The sequence below is a fragment of the Anomaloglossus baeobatrachus genome, chromosome 1, assembly GCF_048569485.1.
Source record: "Anomaloglossus baeobatrachus isolate aAnoBae1 chromosome 1, aAnoBae1.hap1, whole genome shotgun sequence".
Classification (NCBI taxonomy): domain Eukaryota; kingdom Metazoa; phylum Chordata; class Amphibia; order Anura; family Aromobatidae; genus Anomaloglossus; species Anomaloglossus baeobatrachus.
Genome location: NC_134353.1, coordinates 849571272 through 849590549, shown reverse-complemented (window position 1 = coordinate 849590549; position 19278 = coordinate 849571272). Strand labels below are relative to the sequence as shown.

At 42.8% G+C, this 19278-nt stretch overlaps 1 protein-coding gene across 3 annotated transcripts in view; it reads right to left on the bottom strand.

The window, feature by feature from the left end:
* Positions 1 to 414: 414 nt before the first annotated feature.
* The window catches only part of ARHGEF28 (Rho guanine nucleotide exchange factor 28), a 345613-nt gene continuing 326749 nt past the window's right edge, over positions 415 to 19278 (bottom strand). For all 3 annotated transcript variants that reach the window (XM_075325325.1, XM_075325342.1, XM_075325333.1), the window contains 3 exons: positions 16339 to 16809; positions 14116 to 14374; positions 415 to 4985 (listed from right to left, as the gene is read on the bottom strand). In XM_075325325.1, the coding sequence (XP_075181440.1) occupies positions 4810 to 4985; positions 14116 to 14374; positions 16339 to 16809 (906 nt within the window). In that variant the 3' untranslated portion in view covers positions 415 to 4809. The remainder of the gene's footprint in view (positions 4986 to 14115; positions 14375 to 16338; positions 16810 to 19278) is intronic.

Sequence of the window (19278 nt, the reverse complement as noted above, 5' to 3'; positions counted from 1 at the left end):
TGGTGTACCCTTTGTAGTGCATCACTGGCCAGGGGTCCCCCTCTCCCAGCATGACATTACCCCGATGTTCCCACTGAGAGTCCCCTTGTTACAGGCTTGACACCTGTATCCACATCTTGACACGTAGGCAGAGACCTGTCAGTGGTTGGGGAGAAGCCTCCGGGGACCCACCTATATGCATAGTCACCCACACTGCTCGGTTTCTGGAAGCTTTTAAAAGTATGTTTTCTCTGAAACGCAGCAGCGTTTAAGAGTAATCCATACCTGGCTGTGATGATACAGCCAGTGACTGATACGTTCTGCCCATGGTTTTCCCTTTAAGTCAAAGTATTCCAGGACAGGATTGTTTTGGTCCTATCTAAGGTTACTAGAAAAACCCCTGCTGATAAAATAAAGAACACACAGACACCATTTTGATATAAATATAATTGTACATTTACCAAAACACTACAATGAGCAGATATTCGGCACATAGATTATCTATACAGAGAATGAGAACTCAGAAGACAACATCAGGATGTAGTGCAATTGTTTCTTAATATTTCCATCACTATACAGATATTTGTTCTGAATATTGCAGTGGAAATTAGATCATTCGAGATGACTTGGTTCATTTACAGATTTCTGCTAGAAAGATTCATTCACGTCAGACAAAACTTGCAGGTAGCGATAGAAGGGTGAATATCCACAATAAAAGGATAACGGGTCTGTGCAAGCAAATCTACAGGACCAATACTTTATTTCAGATCTATTATGTCGTAAATAAATCTCATACCCAATAGAAAAATAGAATCTAGAACTGAAAGGGCTGTATCAGAAGAACAGGGCAGCAGTCTTTCTGAATTAGTGCCACACCAGTCCTAGGATGAGGAGTGGTGTTACAGCTTAGTTCTATTGAATTGGCCAAGCTGAAGACCCGCACACAACTTGTGGACAATAAACCCGGCTAAAGAAAGGGTGAAGACATCGCAAAATTAGTGATTTGGGTGTGCTGCAGTACATGTTCTCTGTTGAACGCGTGTTTCGCTGGCTCTATAGACAAATACTAGACTTTAAGACCCTATTGCGAATTTTTCATTTCATTGTATCTCACAATGTGTAAGTCTCTATCTCAAGTATTTACATACAGAGTAACACACTTACTACATGGCCGTTGAAACTGTAAGGTTGTCTCTGCTCAAACATTGCGGTCAGTAACTCAAGATTGGGTATATGTCTATACAAATTATAGAGGAACCCTCCAGAGATGAGCAGATCAGGAAAAATTTGAATTCGTTGTTCCTTTTTCACTGGGAAAAATTACTCAATGGGGTTCATGTCCTTTATTATGCTCCGTGGTCTCTCCAAACACCAAAGTATAATAAAAGCAAAATGTAAAAAACAAATTGTTATACTCCCCTCAACACTCCGGTCCCTCGGTTACTCACCTCACTACCACCTGTCCGGTCCTTGCTGCATTTTCTGATCCCCTGCAGCTCGTGTTGGGATCCTCAATCCTCTCGCATTGCACTGGACGTCTGAGTGTCATGGCACCCGAGATGGTCTGCACAGGGAGGTCAACGGCATATGTCGTGCTGTCATGACGCTGCTGACCACCTGCACAGAACCCTAGCAGGCGCCATGACACCAGGAGGACTGAAGATTCCAAAGCGAGAGGGGAATCAGAAGATATGCAGAGGACCGGTGGCTGTGAAGAGCAGAGAGGTGAGTATAAAGGGTTTTGTTGTTTTTTTTTACTTTAACTGTTTGATTGCACTTGACTGCCATTTTGCTGAATATACACTGAAGTGAATTACAAAAAATCTGCATTTTGGAGAATGGAAATTTTTGTAAAATTGAAAATTTAATTCCCCTTATATATATTTACTCATCTGTAGAACTCTCATTATCTGTACTTGTAGTAGTGTACATTATGTGCGACATCAGCACGTTCCCTGATAATAAATGGCTTGTGCGTTGTTCCAGACAGAAACAAAAGTTATGTGTGCGTCCAGTACAAAAGGCTCCTGTGTTACCGGATGACAAGTGATCACTGCACAGTGTTAGCCGAACCTTTTACACAGAAAACTAGAGTGAATCGGTTGTGCTGGAGCCTGAAGTTCACTGAAATCTAATCTTCATCATGAAAAAGAACAGATGTGCTCCTTCCATCATTACACTGTTGTATTCACAGAAAGCATGGATGTGCCTTTACATGAATTACCTGGGTTTAAAAGAAATATTTTCCAAAGGCCTGAAATGCAAAAATAATAATCTTTGCCATATACTCAACATTAATTCTATCCCATTCTAATGTCACCTGTCTCCAGGGTCCCTTGCTGGTTAACAATGCAGCATGGTGACGCACCATATTAGTGTGTAGATGATGGCTGCTGCAGTTGCTATACATAAAGGTCAGTGACCAAAAAGATCACCAGTTCTCTAACGGGAAAATAGTTATGGGGATTTTATTTCAAAATATGTTATTTTTGCATTTTAGGCCATTATAATTTCATTTTGAAAACCTCTATAAAGTTTGCTTCCAGTTACAGAGAACTTTACATGTGGGATAGGGATCTTATGGGGATATTGACTGGCTAAAAACTACAATATCTCTCACTATCTGAGATACTGCCTCGTAATGTAATCATAGATGACGACAAGGAAGAAACTAGAGAAACTCAGAAGACACAAAAGCTACAGATCTGGTCCAGGCAAAAAGTGGAGCAGTTGCCCGACTTTTCCAATCTGTCTTAGGGTTCATTTACTCTGGACTTGGGAATGCTCGTTTCCTGATTATTACACTGTCTGTTAATCATTTGACAAATTAGCGTAACGCTCGTTCATCGAGTGAAATGATTTTTAAGCTTGCTTGAAAAAGAAAAAAACAAAAAAATAGTCATCCTTGGCAGCATATTGTCCCATATAAACATGTGCTGCGGAGAACAATAATATTGTATGAACACGGAATGATCATATTAAGGCATGGAAGGGTGGTCAGCCTGTCTAAATAGGCTAATGAAATACAGCTTATCAGGTTATACGTAGCTAATTGGTGGATGTTTAATGTTTTTGATAAGGGCTGTCTAAATGATGTCTTACCCCTTCAACAGTTTTTGGCCAAACGCTTGTGTAGCCATCAGTTATTCCTTCTGCCCCATTCATGCATGCTCTTGCTCAGTTTGACCAAAGAAAAGTGTATATTCAATAGGAAGAAGGGAATAATCCACTGCCAGGCACCTCTGGTGGAGACTTACATTCCAAGAACTGATCAGACACTGAATGTCAGCATGTCCAATCCTTCTTACACCCCAACATCATCATAAGATAGTCATCTGACCCTGCCGAAATTTGCAGGTTTTTACTGACTTTGTTGTGATGTCTATGGGCACAATTTGATGAATCTGAGTCTGATTTGCGAATATATACAATTGATCCATATTTTGCCAGTGCGAATATACATCTGCCTAAGCATGAGGTCCTGAGAACTGACAGACTAGGGAATGCTGTACATGAGAGACTGGCCAGTCCATAGTTATTGGCCTCTATAAAACCGCTATTATATTACTCAGGCCAATGATGGTGGACAATGGAGCAAGAAAAAATGAGCAGCTGCCAAAAAGCTCTGGTGGTGCCAATATCCTGTGTGAACCATAGAACTAGACATAAGGGTCTGGTGAGGGTCTTCAAGGTGCCAAAGATAACAGATAGTTAGCAGATAACTATGGCCAGATGGGCGCTATTATGGGCTAAAACATTTCTAATGGCAGCATAATGTATTAGGGGCTTAGCTAAGTCTTTCACAGGTGAATGTTGGGAGGATTTACTAATGCATACCTGTAATGGAAGGTTCAGACATAAGCCCTCGTAGGTATCCACTAGTAATGGACACCCACTTGGAAAATAATGAATACCATGCAGTATAGTAGTTTTAATGTATGTCACTGCAAGGAATAAAAGGTATACGCAATGCTATTCTATTCCACAAAAACACCACGGTTACTTACCGGTAGCCGGTTTTTCCAGAACCCATGACAGCACCACGTGATTATATGGGTGCTGCCATGGGTGAGGGGGAAAAAGTCTATGCTAATGCACCTCGAATCAGGAGCTATTCCGGGTGGGAGTCAGAATCTTTTGTGGAAAATTCCCTATAAGTAATTCCATCACATCCTTAATTTTACACAACTAAATCAGAATGTTGCATTCACCGACACTGGATATTTGGCATGTAGTATATTATACAGTATAGTGTGTGGTACATCATTTGCAAAGGTGCCATCAATAGTCAATAATTTTTACATATATAATAATAAAAAAAATACAATAACTTAGAGATTTTTCACAAAAAAGTTAACCCCTTAACACCTAAAGGGTACTTAAAAATGAGTTCTGCAGTGTTAGCAGTTGTTTCATTACACTATCCGTAACGACGGGTGCTAGAAGGCAATCAAGTCCAAGGAATAACTCATAAGATTCTTCTAGAAATACTATATTCTGGATAGAATAGTATTGAGCAGACCAGTGAATACACAAAGCATTCGAAAATCTGCTTGCAGCAGTGAACATAAAGCAATACGCCATTCAGACATTAGTAGTAGATTGCAGAGCTCGTAGCACTGGGATTCATTCAGTCACTGATCTATCAGGATGACCGCAGATATCACAAAAATGGATATTTGCATCCATGTGCAATGCTGTATGCTATTGCCAATCAATGGCAAAGGTGACACCTAAAGGGATCGCACTTTACAATATTTGCAATCTCATTTTCGAGACAGTGGTTTGCTGGTTCTACCAGCAAATAACGAGTCCTGGCCTTCTCCACAGTCAGAGGTAAACTATAGTCTCTTCCACTAGTCCATTCTCCACACACGTGGCTGGGTCACCATGGAGTGCTTTTATGGTTTCTGAGGTCTGTGATGTTTGATGGGTCCCTGTGGTTATATTATGTCCCGATGACGCCAGCAAAGTTCCACAGAAAATGACATGAGCAGCGCTGATATCTGAAACATAAGAAACACCATTAGAATAGAAAATGTTATGTCATTTCTGATTGAGAATGAATGTAAAATAAAGAGTTTATCCAGGATTAAAAAAAAAACCCAAAACAAACAAAAAAACCAACTATTTGCGCCACTAATGTCAATGGTTCTATCTGCTATTGCAGCTTAAGGCTGGCTTTGCACACTACGACATCGCAGGTGCAATGTCGGTGGGGTCAAATCGAAAGTGATGAACATCCGGCGTCACTTGCGATGTCGTAGTGTGTAAAACCTTTTTGATACGATGAACGAGCACAAAAGCGTCATTATCGCATCATCTGTGTAGTCTCCGACATTTCCATAATGCCTGTGCAGCGACAGGTCCGATGTTGTTCCTCGTTCCTGCGGCAGCACACATCGCTGTGTGTAAAGCCGCAGGAGCGAGGAACATCTCCTTACCTGCGTCCCGGCTGCTATGAGAAGGAAGGAGGTGGGCGGGATGTTTACATCCTGCTCATCTCCGCCCCTCCGTTGCTATTGGCCGCCTGCCGTGTGACATCGCTGAGACGCCGCACGGCCCGCCCCCTTAGGAAGGAGGCGGTTCGCTGGCCAGAGCGACGTCGCAGGACAGGTGAGTGCATGTGAAGCTGCCATAGCGATAATGTTCGCTACGGCGGCTATCACAAGATATCGCACATACGACGGGGGCGGGGACTATCGCACTCAACATCGCAGCATCGGCATGCGATGTCGTAATGTGCAAAGCTGGCCTAAGACTATGTGCAGATATTTTCTGCATGAAATCTGCTCCTTGTGGCAGAAAAACACCCCAAAACAGATGCGTTTTGGTGCGTTTTTGTGCCATACTTTTTTTTTTTTTAATGAAGTCATTAGATGGAAGGGTTAAAAAATGCAGGAAAAAAATGCACCAACAATAAGTAAAAAATAAGAACCATGCGCACATTCTCATTCCTTTGCTTGCATAACTGGCATAAAGATAGACATGCACACAATCTGCACTAAATCTGCATCAGAAAACACACCGTGTGCTCAAGGCCTAAAGACTATGAACAACTTTGCCATAAAAAAAAAAAAAAAAAAAAAAAAAAAATCACATATGCTACTGAAATTTTATTAACTAAAGGTAACATAACACCCCCTCCCCGAAAGGTTTCAATCTACAATCTTCATTCCTTTTTTTCAGCCTCCCTGACCTACAATTGGCAGTCTGATCCAAGTTTCAGATCTTTCTCTTGTGGGCTTTTCTCTCCCAGTAAATTTGGTTGAATGGGGGGTCTGTGTGTAGACAACCTTGTTGTGTTCATTGGTTCATATATCTATATCAACACAGCTTCAATCCTGCACTTATTTGCGCTTCACATGCTTTTTGTTAATGGTCTGCTTTTTTGCACCTCCTGAAACTGTCAATACCACACATCCCCTTGCTTAACACTAGAAGTCCCAGAAATTTCGAGCTCCTCCCTGAAGTCCCGAAAGACGGTCAAATGACCCTTAGTCCAAACTGAATAGAACTAACTAGAAACTAAATGGCTAAACTCAATGGAAAACAACAACCTCCTGTGGTGCGACAGTAATGGCCTTAGTTACAGAACAAAAGACAGTGATTATAGCATGTTAGCTAAAGTCCTTCAGGTCATTCAGACCCGTCTCTGGGTTCCCAAGGCAGAAATGTTAAATGACCCCTCTCTGGGACTTCTAGTGTTAAAAGAGATCTTCTTACCATGATAATGCAGTTCAATCTGCAGGTGCCATGTTATACAGCAAGGGAAGCAGAGTAGATTGATATATAGTTTTTTTTTTGTTAATAAAAAAAGATTCATTAGAACTTGTGCTGTAGTCATTTAATCCTCTGTTCTTTCTTGGGTTTTCGGTCCAGTGGCTGACACTGATTTCTCTGCACATTTACATGATCACTGTAAGGACCACCCTCTGTACTGAAAGCCTCAGAAAGAATATAGGTTTAGAGGCTTAAAACTGCTTTCCTCACAATAGTATATACCAATCTACTATGCGCCACCTGTTTTCTAACACTGTACCTGCAAATTGGACTGCATTTTCATGGTGACAGGTTCCTGCATATGGGGAGCAAATAAACAATAAAAAGTTGTGTTCGAAGGAATACGTAGCCTTTATCAATCTCTAAATATACAAAAAAATATATAATAAAATAGGAGGTCATTTTACAAGTTCTAATGCCATAATTCCATGCCGGAACATGTGATCTAATGAACCTTCTCGATTTCATTTTAGCTATTGCTATATCTTCTAAATAAACGTTATTTGGCTTTAAAAAAAAAAAAAAAAAAACCATGAGCAAGCCAAGTGTAGATATTAAACAATAAGAGCTGTATACTATAACACTTTACTCTGGACTTGAATTATCGCCAGCAAAGGAAACACAGGAACACAGTGCGGACATTCACAAACACATCTGGATGGAGAGAAAGCGAAGAAATATCAACTGCAAAAATTATAGCAGCCGGGCTCTGCATTACCGGATATTGGCTACTGCCGTCGTTTCTGAATGATTAATATAGCAGCAATTGCACTGCTTAATTTGAAAAAAATATATATTAATTGAAAGAGTTTCCTCATCTTGACAATCATTTTCATATGTCCTATTACGGCATCTGTGAATCATAGAGGTGGGAGCCCCCCAAAAAACAAAGAATCTCTCTGTGTTGGTCTGGCCTGTTCATGTATCCAGGAAAGCTGGAAAATCTTTGTAATCAAAGCAAAAAGTCTTATTGATTCTTAAAGATATTTGCTTTTTCCAGTTCTGATGACCATTTCTGTGAGAACAGGAGGTGCAGCTATATTTCTTGTCACCTTGGAACCAGCCTCCAGAAAGTCACCATAAACCGTCTACATCTATCAAGACAGAACGTACTATCGGTTTCTGAGAGACCAGTTTGAGAATCAACCAGCATGGCCGCACTTCAAGTCATCATTTTTGCAAACAGCAGATACCGAAGCCGGACACATAAAATGCAAATATCTCTGAAGTAAAGTACCAAAATGGAATTTCCAAAATATGTCCATCTTCTCGGTGAATAATGCACTTGGAAGGCTCCTGGACCACACGAGATTATTATCCCCATGATATATACAAGCAGGGATATTTGATAATTCTGGTGGGAAATGACGATGATGTGTTGTGGGATAAGTTATCTGTCCAGTGACAGGCAAGTTATTGGATTGTGAAAACCCAGTGACTCTCCCATGTAGGCTCCATTTCTTGACCTATCAGTCAACTCATGCTGTCCCAACCACGAGCAGCAGAAATCAGAGCCCGGCTGCATTATTACACCCAGATATATTTTTATCTGAAATACTTCAGTTTTAAGATCCGGCCAGATCCACAGGAATAAACGGGCCTAGTTCGGAGCTGCATTCGGCTGGCTTCTTCCTGCGCTGCTACAGGTGATTGACATACGTACACACATTGCTTGTTGGGCTGCTCCTCTCTGCCCTCCTGCCCATTTAAATTATTGTGTCTTGTACTTTTCACATCATTTTAATTACAACGTAAAAGGAGGGGTAAGTCGCTCATCCACAGGTGAGGACACGTCAAATTTATATAAATACGATTGTGAAAACAAGGATTCTGAATGTTACTGTGCCCAATTTTTCTCTGGGGGCATAAACTTTTTTCTATCGTGTATGACACTGCTTAAGTATCAGAAATTAGATTCAGAAAGGGAGATGGAAAGCGTACAGAGAATGTCTAGCAGGCATTTTTAGTGTAATTTGGTGTGATCATGATGAGAAATACTTTGGCAATGTTTCCATAGAGTTTTAGCATATGGTAAGTGGCTCTATTGGAGCTTATATCTGAAGCCCTGGAAAACGGAATTCAGACGTTTGCCCTGACGAAGCCATTGACTATAATCATGAAGACCGAGTCACTGTGTGCTCTGTTGGACAACATTTTTTGGCATATGGATATTTGAGGCATTCGGCCACATCTTGGTGCAGACCTCCAATAGGCAGTGGTAGATCGGCTCACCCAGCTACTTCATGAGGATAACAGAGGAAAGCTTCTCATTTAAATTTTCAGCAAGTTAATTAAAAACTTTATAAAAAGCACTAAATAAAGTAAATATGAACAGCCATTATATCAAAGAAAACAGAACAGTACATACACAGTCTGTATATCTGCGGGGTCTGCGCACACATAATTAAAGTGAGGCTCTTAGCAATACATGCACGACTTTGAAGGTCTGTTCACCTCCAGACACAGAACCCTTAAGGCCCCTTTACACACAGACTTTCTAGCGATCCCACCAGCGATCTCGACCTGGCCGGGATCGCTGGAAAGTCTCTAACAGTCGCTGGTGAGCTGTCAAACAGGCAGATCTGGCCAACGACGCAGCAGCGATATGGACCTGCAGAACGACCTCGCTGGAAAGGGAACGCTAGCACGCCTTTGGGCTGGGTCGCTAACGATATCGTTGTAATGGTGTCAAACACACCGATGCATGCTGCGCAGCGAGAAACAAAGGACCAAAGGATGGTCCTGAATGACTTGTAGCGATCAGCGACCTCACAGCGGGGGCCAGGTCGCTGATGCGTGTCACACACTGCAATGTCGCTGGGGAGGTCGCTATTCCGTCACAAAACCGGTGACATTACAGCGATATCGCTAGCGATGTTGCAGTGTGTAAAGGGGCCTTTAGGGAGTTCAGAGGCCTCACTTTTATCTGCTGGACAAGGCCATAAAGTGGAGATATGGTGAACAGCGGTTCCACTCATCCTCTTAGCTGTGCACAAAAACCCGACTCTGTTGAAACCATTTAACCCTGTCAGCACCTAATATACTGGAGCATACATCAGAGTTCACATCACCGAGGCTAACAATCTCAATGAAACATATCTCCCTGCTAGTATTTTCACAGTGACCATCTTACAAGGTGTATAGGGACAAACATGATGTCCAACAGACTCCCATCAGCATCAATACAGTCAACAGCTTCCTCAGTGCATATGTCCGAAACTCATTTTCAAGGGTTTTACATGTATGAGTAAGCCCTGATGGATTCACTGATAGTAGGCTAAAACTCCATTTGATCCTGGCCTTAGGCTATGTGCGCACTTACCGGATTTTCCCGCAGATTTTTTGCGGTTTTGCTGCATGTTTCGCTGCAGAAAATGTTCATAACATCTCTGCAGTGAATCACCAGCAAAACCTATGGGCAAAAAAAATCCTGTGCGCACTAGGCGGAATTTGACAGCTGCATGTTTTGCTGCGGGATTCCCGCAGCAAAAACAATTGCATGTCAATTCTTTTCCGCACGTCGCTGCGGGATTTCACTCCATTGACTCCAATGTAATCGTGAAATCCCGCAGGGAATAACGCAGGGAGCAAATTCTGTGCGGTTCACTGCGTTTTCCTGCGTTATTTCGCGGTTTACCTCCGGTAATGTACATCGCCTGTCTGCAGTTTTGCAGGGAAGTGATATCATTACAGGAAGAGGAAGCCGTGCAGAGAGTAAACACACAGATCACACATATCACAGACACACACAGACATCGAACACAGACACAGACACATAGAACACACAAAGAAAACGGAAATATAGAAAAAAAAGAACGTGGGCTCCGCTGTATTTTTACCTTCCAGCCGAGGTAAGCACACAGCGGCGGCCCGGTATTCTCAGGCTGGGGAGGGAGAGGGGCAGGGTTAATGTCCCCCGCCTCACTCCCCCTCCCGCAGCCGAGAATATCAGCCGCAGCTGCCCCGGGACTGTCGCATGCATTATGCGGCAGCACCGGCGTGTCCCCGGCTCTTCCTGCCGCCGTGTAGCAGTGGCAGCAGGGTAATACAAGGGGTTAATGGTGGTGGATCGCCGCCATTAACTCCAGGCTTGATCATGGCAGCGTCTATGAGACAGCTGACATGATCAACCCGTAAGTAAAGTGAAAAAACACACACACAGAAAAATCCTTTAATTTAAATAAAACAAACAAGCCTCGTTCACCATTTTATTAACCCCTCCCGCACCAAAGCTCCGGCGTAATCCACAGCTCCGACGTCCTGCGCTGCTTACATCCAGCCGCGACTGACACAGACAGAGCGCTGAATGAATGCAGCAGACAGCAGAGGTAATTACCGGTCATTTCCCACGGCCGGTAATGTGAACTCACTGCCGACCATGGGAAATGTAGCGATCTGTCCTCTATCTATCTATCTATCTATCCCTCTATCCCTTCTATCTGTCTATCCCTCTATCTATTCTTCTGTCTATCTACTATCTCAGAATTAAATGACTTTTTTTTTTTTCAATGTGCTTTATTGCATTGAATGCAATGCAATAAAGCACATCCCAACCCGCACGCGGCAAAACCGCGGCAATACCACGAACAACACCGCGGTGAAACCGCAGCAAACCGCATGCGGTTTTCGGGTGCGGTTTGCCGCGTTTTTTTACCGCGGGTGCGGTAATCTTTGAGACCATGCGGAATTTTCTCAAGAAAATTCCATTTCCCAGTGTGCACATAGCCTTACTCTGGTTGCTTACTTTTATGACAGCACTGAGAGAGGAAAGCTGCTCCAAAACTGCAGCTCTCCTCTCTCGACTCTGTAATAACAGAAAAATAAGCAACATAATTGAGGCGTTCACACCGTGATCAAGTGAGAAACATCAAGACTCATCAGATCTTGCTGAATAAGCCTTCTCAATAGAGTTTTGCATTCTTTTTTTGCATTCCATGACTTCTTGGGATTATACCTTTATTAGAGGCACTAGACTAGGGGATAAAGGGCCTGCCTAAGAAGCATAATGTTGGGAGTTCTGGTCCTGGTAAAGAATTAATTTATTGACGTTTAATGTAGATAAATGTAAGGTCATGCACTTGGGTAGAGGAAATAACATTTATGATTATGTACTTAATTGTAGAACACTGGGTAAAACAGACACAGAAAAAGACTTGGGTGTATGGGTGGATGGTAAACTTCACTTTAGTGGACAGTGTCAGGCAACTGCTGCCAGGGCTAATAAAATAATGGGATGTATTAAAAGAGGTATAAGTGTTCATGAAAAAAATATAGTTCTACCTCTGTACAAGTCACTAGTGCGACCGCACTTAGAATACTGTGTACAATTCTGGTCACCGATATATAAGAAGGACATAGCTGAACTGGAGAAGGTCCAGAGAAGAGCGACCAAGATTATTAGAGGAATGGGTGGGCTGCAATACCAAGACAGGTTATTAAACTTGGGGTTATTTAGTTTGGAAAAACAAAGGCTTAGGGGGGATCTAATCACAATGTATAAATATATGAGGGGACAGTACAGAGACCTTTCCAAAGATCTTTTTACACCTAGGCCTGCGACTGGAACACGGGGGCATCCGCTACGTCTCGAGGAAAGAAGGTTTAATCTTAATCACAGACGAGGATTCTTTACTGTACGAGCAGTGAGACTATGGAACTCTCTGCCGCATGATGTTGTAATGAGTGATTCACTACTAACATTTAAGCAGAGCCTGGACGCCTTTCTTGAAAAATTTAATATTACCAGTTATGTATATTAGATTTTATGACAGGGTATTGATCCAGGGAACTAGTCTGATTGCCGGATGTGGAGTCAGGAAGGAAATTTTTTCCCCATTGGAACTTGTTTGCCACATTGGGGTTTTTTTGCCTTCCTCTGGATCAACATGTTAGGCTACGGGTTGAACTAGATGGACTTAGAGTCTCCCTTCAACCTTAAAAACTATGATACAGCATCATATAGGGGATAGAGTAAACACTCCCAAGAAAGAATAACTGTTAAAACCCTTAGTTTAAAGTGAGAATTTCATATTGGGAACAGTTAATTAAATATAGAGAGGGAACCACAGGTATATGCCGCGCTTAAAAACCACTGAAGTGGAAATGATGTGAAAATTTCTCTTTTATTTACAGCATTCCTATGCGTTTCAGAGACAAAGACCGTCTCCTTCTTCAGGGAAAAAAGAAATCATCATTTTCTTTTTTCCCTGAAGAAGGAGACGGTCTTTGTCTCTGAAACGCGTAGGAATGCTGTAAATAAAAGAGAAATTTTCACATCATTTCCACTTCAGTGGTTTTTAAGCGCGGCATATACCCGTGGTTCCCTCTCTATATTTAATTAACATTCTATATTGTTATACGGGGCCGCTGCTTGAATCACACGGACACTCACATGCTTTTGAAGGAGTTGTGACTGGCACAACCCTATCAGGTGAGTGTTACTGTTCCTTTCCTATCACCACTTGCTATATCGGGTAAGACCCTATTGCGCCCTTTGTCTCCCCACTTTTTAGTATATTGGGAACAGTAAAATTCAGGAGCCCATATCTCATGTATGTAATATAAGAAAGAAAAAAAAATTAAATCGGCTCCTCAGACCCTTTATGATGAGGTAGGCAGTTACAAATGAAAAAGTAGTGAAAGCTCCTCTTTAAAAGCGGTTTTCTCATAAAGGTCATTTTAATAACTAGATCTTGGAATAATAATAAGTTTCACAATTGGATGTGTTTTTGGTTTTTTTTTTAAAAAAAGATTTCTATGCTGAGATAATTTTATAAATGTGTCCCTGCTATGTACTGTGTAATGGCTGTGTCTGACCGTACAGGGATATGGTGGCTCAGTGGTTAGCACTGCAGTCTTGCAATGCTGGGATCCTGGGTTCAGATTCCACCAAGGACAACATCCGCAAGGAGTTTGTATATGCTCCCAGTGTTTGTGTGGGTTTCCTCCGGGTTCTTTGGTTTCCTCCCTCACTCCAAACACATACGGATAGGGATTTTAGATTGTGAGCCCCAATGGCAACAGTATTGCTGATGTATGTAAAGCACTGTGGAATATGTTAGGGCTATATAAAAATAAAGATTATTTATTTATTATGGTTTTGTCTGTTTTGTCTTATTTTCCAGTCTGAACTAACTGGGAGTGCACTAGAGAAGAATCTGTAGAAAAAACTGCTGCAATTTATGCAGCATGTACCCACAGCAGAAAATACCTCTGTAAATATTCTATTAAAAAAAAAAAATTAACCATGAAAATTAGGATAATATAAATAGTTAATAAAACATGAAAGTGATAGGTTCTCTGTACATGTTCCAAATTTGTGTCGTCCAGGTTTACTATTGTGTTCTGCTTTACCGTTATTACAGGCATCTTTATTGCTGTGCCGGGAGGAATTCTCGATCCTCTGCTGTCGGGAAATTAAGGAGCTCCAAGGTTCACTGGAGATGTCCACAGGGCTGTCCTCAGAAATGTCTGCTAAGTCTGTGATATTCTCCACCTGTGGATGTGAGTCCGGGAGTGTGGTACTGCTGCGGAGCGACATCTGAGCCAGAGTGCCAGTAATATAGCTGGAGTCTTCATTCTCTAATCTTTCATGCTGGGAGTTTCTTACACCCTGTTATATGAAGGAAAGTACAAGAATGAGCTCAGCGGGTTTTTTACAGGAACGTCCGTGTTTTCTAACACATTTTCTCATAACCTCTGTCCTTACTTTATTAAACTTGTAATTTTCTTTTTGCCTGAGACGTGTTAATGTAAAGAAGTGGCTTTTTAGGGATGTCTTCACACACTCCTTACCATACTTTGAGCGTAACCGCCCCACCATGAAATAAAATAATGACACAACCACAGTGCCCTCTGAAGTCCAGGGGTATTTGTATTGTCAGACGTCTCACCAGACACCTTACACCAAATGTGCAAATGAGAATTTTCACAATAAAAAAAAAAAGAAATACAGTGCATGTCGTGTTCAGCTATACCCCGACTGGTAACAATACAAGCATATGTAAAGAACATCTGTACCCAGATACACATCATATTTTTCCCAGGGGAATATATGGAATACCCTTTTTTATTTTTAATTCTACAATTTAATATATAATAGGGGTGGTGGAAAAAAAAAAAAAAATTACACAAAGACTAAAGGGCTGATTCATTAAGATTGGCGTACTGCATGCTAGTCTTAATGACAGGCTCCCTGGCATACGAGGTATTGAATTCACTAGGAGACACACGACACTTAATGATTCGACATATCTTATACATGTTGAGCGCTTCCGTGTGGAATTCTGGAGTACAAATCGACAATATTATTAATTTGATTCATGGCCATAGTCACGCCCTGTCCTGCCCCGACTCCTTCCAATCTCCAGCCATTTTAGCGGAAAAGATTCAAACTGATGTGAAAATGACAAAAGTCAAAAACATTTTGCCCAACTTTTTGTTGTGCAAACAAATTTGAGACTTTTCATTGCTTTTACTCCGGCTTTCTGGCATAAAAGCTTTGATGAAATGGTGCCTAAATGTATACCACCCCAGATTCAGATTTTTTATTTATATTTTTTTTTTTGTAAAATGATGTGAAAGTGCAAACTAAAAGAAACGGAGATGAGTTTTTGGGTGGGGTTTCCTGGAGGAGCTCTGACTGTTGTGTCATCTATCTTTCATGTGTTAATAGGATTTTTTGCACTAAATAAAACGTGACTACAAGGCCTCCTTCACACGTCCGTGTTTCCGGTACGTGTGGCGTCCATTTTCACAGGTACCGGAGACATGGACACATGTAGACCCATTAAAATCAACGGATCTGTGCACATGTTTGTGTTTTCAAAAAGAAAGGTGTTTGTGTGCTCCACACAGCGACATGTCCATTTTTCTCTGGCAGCACTGATGTCACACGGCCTGCATACTGATGTGATCAGTGTGACACGTACCGGAGAAAACACTTGTTTTTCAAATAAAATGATTTTCTATATAACCCTGTCTCCAGCACTGTTGTCACCTGCTTCCAGGCCCGCTCATTATGCTCATGCATATTCACTGCACCGCAGACCTGGAAGCGGCAGCTTCGGGGACAGCGGAGTATAGAAGTTCATGCTGTCCGTATGCTATCCGGATTTCACATGGATAGCACGCTGATAGCACATGCTGAACACACACACGGACACACGCACACATACGCACCTACACCACGGACTGTGCAAGCTGTGTTTGTGTGTTTTACACGGAGGTGTGAAGGGTGCCTAAAAAGAAGTCTGAAGGAAGCCCGTCCTCTAAATATAAGCTGGAATCAACTGTTTTAGTGCCACACAGACATACCAATTATCAATAAAATTCTGTGCATAGACTGATTCATAACCGTGGAACAGAAAATTAATATTTCTGTTCTTTACGGTTTAACTCTGCCTCCAAATGTAAATGCAGTCAAAGAACCGTCTGAAATCAAACTACAGATCAAATGTTCATTAAAGAGTTTGGGTTCAATGTTTGTATAATATATACACGTGGGTGCATGTAACAATCGATGATCACTACACGACTATACTGGTGGGTACTTAAGGCGATAAGAACTGATGATACCTCGGTTTTAGTGTGTGGGATGAGAACCGGCATGCTGCTCTGACGGGTGTGACTGAGGAGCCTGTGCTTCAGACAGAGCTGTTGCCTCTTATCCTCCACAATCCTCTGGCCTTGGCTCAGCCTCTCCACGTTCTGCTGGTACTCCTGAAGCTTCTGTCCGAGTTCCTCCCTTTCCTCCTCCAGTACATGCTCCTGATTCTGGCACTCTCTCTGCCTCTCCTGGAGCACGTTCTCCATCTCCTCATATTCCCGTTCCTTCTGGTTACACTCCCGCTCCCAGCGCTGTTTTTCATGCTGAAGCTGTTGCTGAAGTTTCTCTAAATTGGCCAACTCTCCACGGTGTCTTTCTTGATGCCGGCTATGTTCCTGCAGAAGAGCCCCACGGATAGCTAAGCCCTTGCCGCCTGGGTCACGATCCTGGAGTAGTGCTTTATGAAGTTCTATCTGGGTGTCCTGCAAAGTTACAACAGCCTGACAAGGAAATAAGAGTCTTAAATGGTCAATGTTCTTTCAACAATCTATGTATAACTCAATAGTACAGGCAAAAATAAGAAGCTCTGTTATATACAGAATCAAGAGAATTCTGCTCCTTTCTCTACTTATGAGTCACTTTTACTTTTTCCACAGAACTTGCCATCCACTCTGAAAAAAACAGTTCAGGTTTCACCTCCAATTATACTCTAAAAGGGAAGAGGAATGAGGAGCACTCAGCCCTGGGAGATCAGTCAGATCCAGATGCAGTGTGAGCAAATATATTTCCCTTTAGTTCTGGATTCACAGCTGCACAGCTCGGTACTAAGGTATACTGTCCTTCAATCTCCTGCTGCTATCTAGGTCCTCCAGCAAAGGAAGAGCAGAGATCTATCTGTGTGCCGAGCATTAGAGACATAGTAACAGCTATAAAAAACTACTTCTGAGAAAACTAAAATTAGAAACAAATCCAGCCGAGGGAAAAAATGGTGAAAAACAAAAGACATGTTAGTAATAGCCAGACATTGTTTTACTCCTCACATACACACATAACACAGCAAAACTGCAAAGCTACTTGAAACAACGGGTAAACAAGATCTTTATAAGATATGGCGTACAGTGGAACCTCGGTTTACGAGTAATTTGGTGTCTGAGTATTTCGCTATACGAGCAAAGCTTGCTGTAAATTTGTAACTCAGTTTAAGAGCAATCTTTGCTGTATGAGCAAATGCTCACCGAACACACTTCCGGTTCTGTACTTTCACCCGCTCTTGCAGTCCGCACAAAGAAGGGAATTTTGTTTACTTACCGTAAATTCCTTTTCTTCTAGCTTCTATTGGGAGACCCAGACAATTGGGTGTATAGCTTCTGCCTCCGGAGGCCACACAAAGTATTACACTTTAAAAGTGTAACCCCTCCCCTCTGCCTATACACCCTCCCGTGCATCACGGGCTCCTCAGTTTTGGTGCAAAAGCAGGAAGGAGGAAACTTATAAATTGGTCTAAGGTAAATTCAATCCGAAGGATGTTCGGAGAACTGAAAACCATGAACCAAAAGAGCAATTCAACATGTACAACATGTGTACACAAAAGAACAACAGCCCGAAGGGAACTGGGGCGGGTGCTGGGTCTCCCAATAGGAGCTAGAAGAAAAGGAATTTACGGTAAGTAAACAAAATTCCCTTCTTCTTTGTTGCTCCATTGGGAGACCCAGACAATTGGGACGTCCAAAAGCAGTCCCTGGGTGGGTAAAAGAATACCTCGATAAAAAGAGCCGACACGACTTCCTCTTACAGGTGGGCAACCGCCGCCTGAAGGACTCGCCTACCTAGACTGGCGTCTGCCGAAGCATAGGTATGCACCTGATAGTGTTTCGTGAAAGTGTGCAGACTAGACCAGGTAGCTGCCTGACACACCTGCTGAGCCGTAGCCCGGTGCCGCAATGCCCAGGACGCACCCACGGCTCTGGTAAAATGGGCTTTCAGCCCCGAAGGAAGCGGAAGCCCCGAAGAACGGTAAGCTTCAAGAATCGGTTCCTTGATCCACCGAGCCAAGGTTGACTTGGAAGCCTGCGAACCCTTACGCTGGCCAGCGACAAGGACAAAGAGCGCATCTGAACGGCGCAGGGGCGCCATGCGAGACACGTAGAACCGGAGTGCTCTCACTAGATCTAATGAGTGCAAATCCTTTTCACATTGGTGAATTGGATTAGGGCAAAATGAAGGTAAGGAGATATCCTGATTGAGATGAAAAGGAAATACCACCTTAGGGAGAAATTCCGGGACAGGACGCAGAACCACCTTATCCTGGTGAAAAACCAGGAAGGGGGCTCTGCATGACAGCGCTGCAAGCTCCGACACTCTTCGGAGTGATGTAACTGCCACTAGAAATGCCACCTTCTGCGAAAGACGTGATAAAGAGACATCCCGCAGCGGCTCGAAAGGTGGTTTCTGAAGAGCCGTTAGCACCCTGTTAAGGTCCCAGGGTTCCAGCGGGCGCTTGTAAGGTGGGACTATGTGGCAAACTCCCTGCAGGAACGTGCGGACCTGCGGAAGCCTGGCCAGGCGCTTTTGAAAAAATACTGAGAGCGCCGATACTTGTCCCTTGAGAGAGCCGAGTGACAAACCCTTGTCCATTCCGGATTGAAGGAATGAAAGAAAAATGGGTAAGGCAAAAGGCCAGGGAGTAAAACCATGATCAGAGCACCAGGACAAGAAGATCCGCCAAGACCTGTAATAGATCTTGGCGGACGTTGGTTTCCTGGCCTGTCTCATAGTGGCAATGACATCCTGAGATAACCCTGAAGACGCTAGGAGCCAGGACTCAATGGCCACACAGTCAGGTTGAGGGCCGCAGAATTCAGATGGAAAAACGGCCCTTGTGACAGCAAGTCTGGGCGGTCTGGAAGCGCCCACGGCTGACCCACCATGAGATGCCACAGATCCGGGTACCACGACCGCCTCGGCCAATC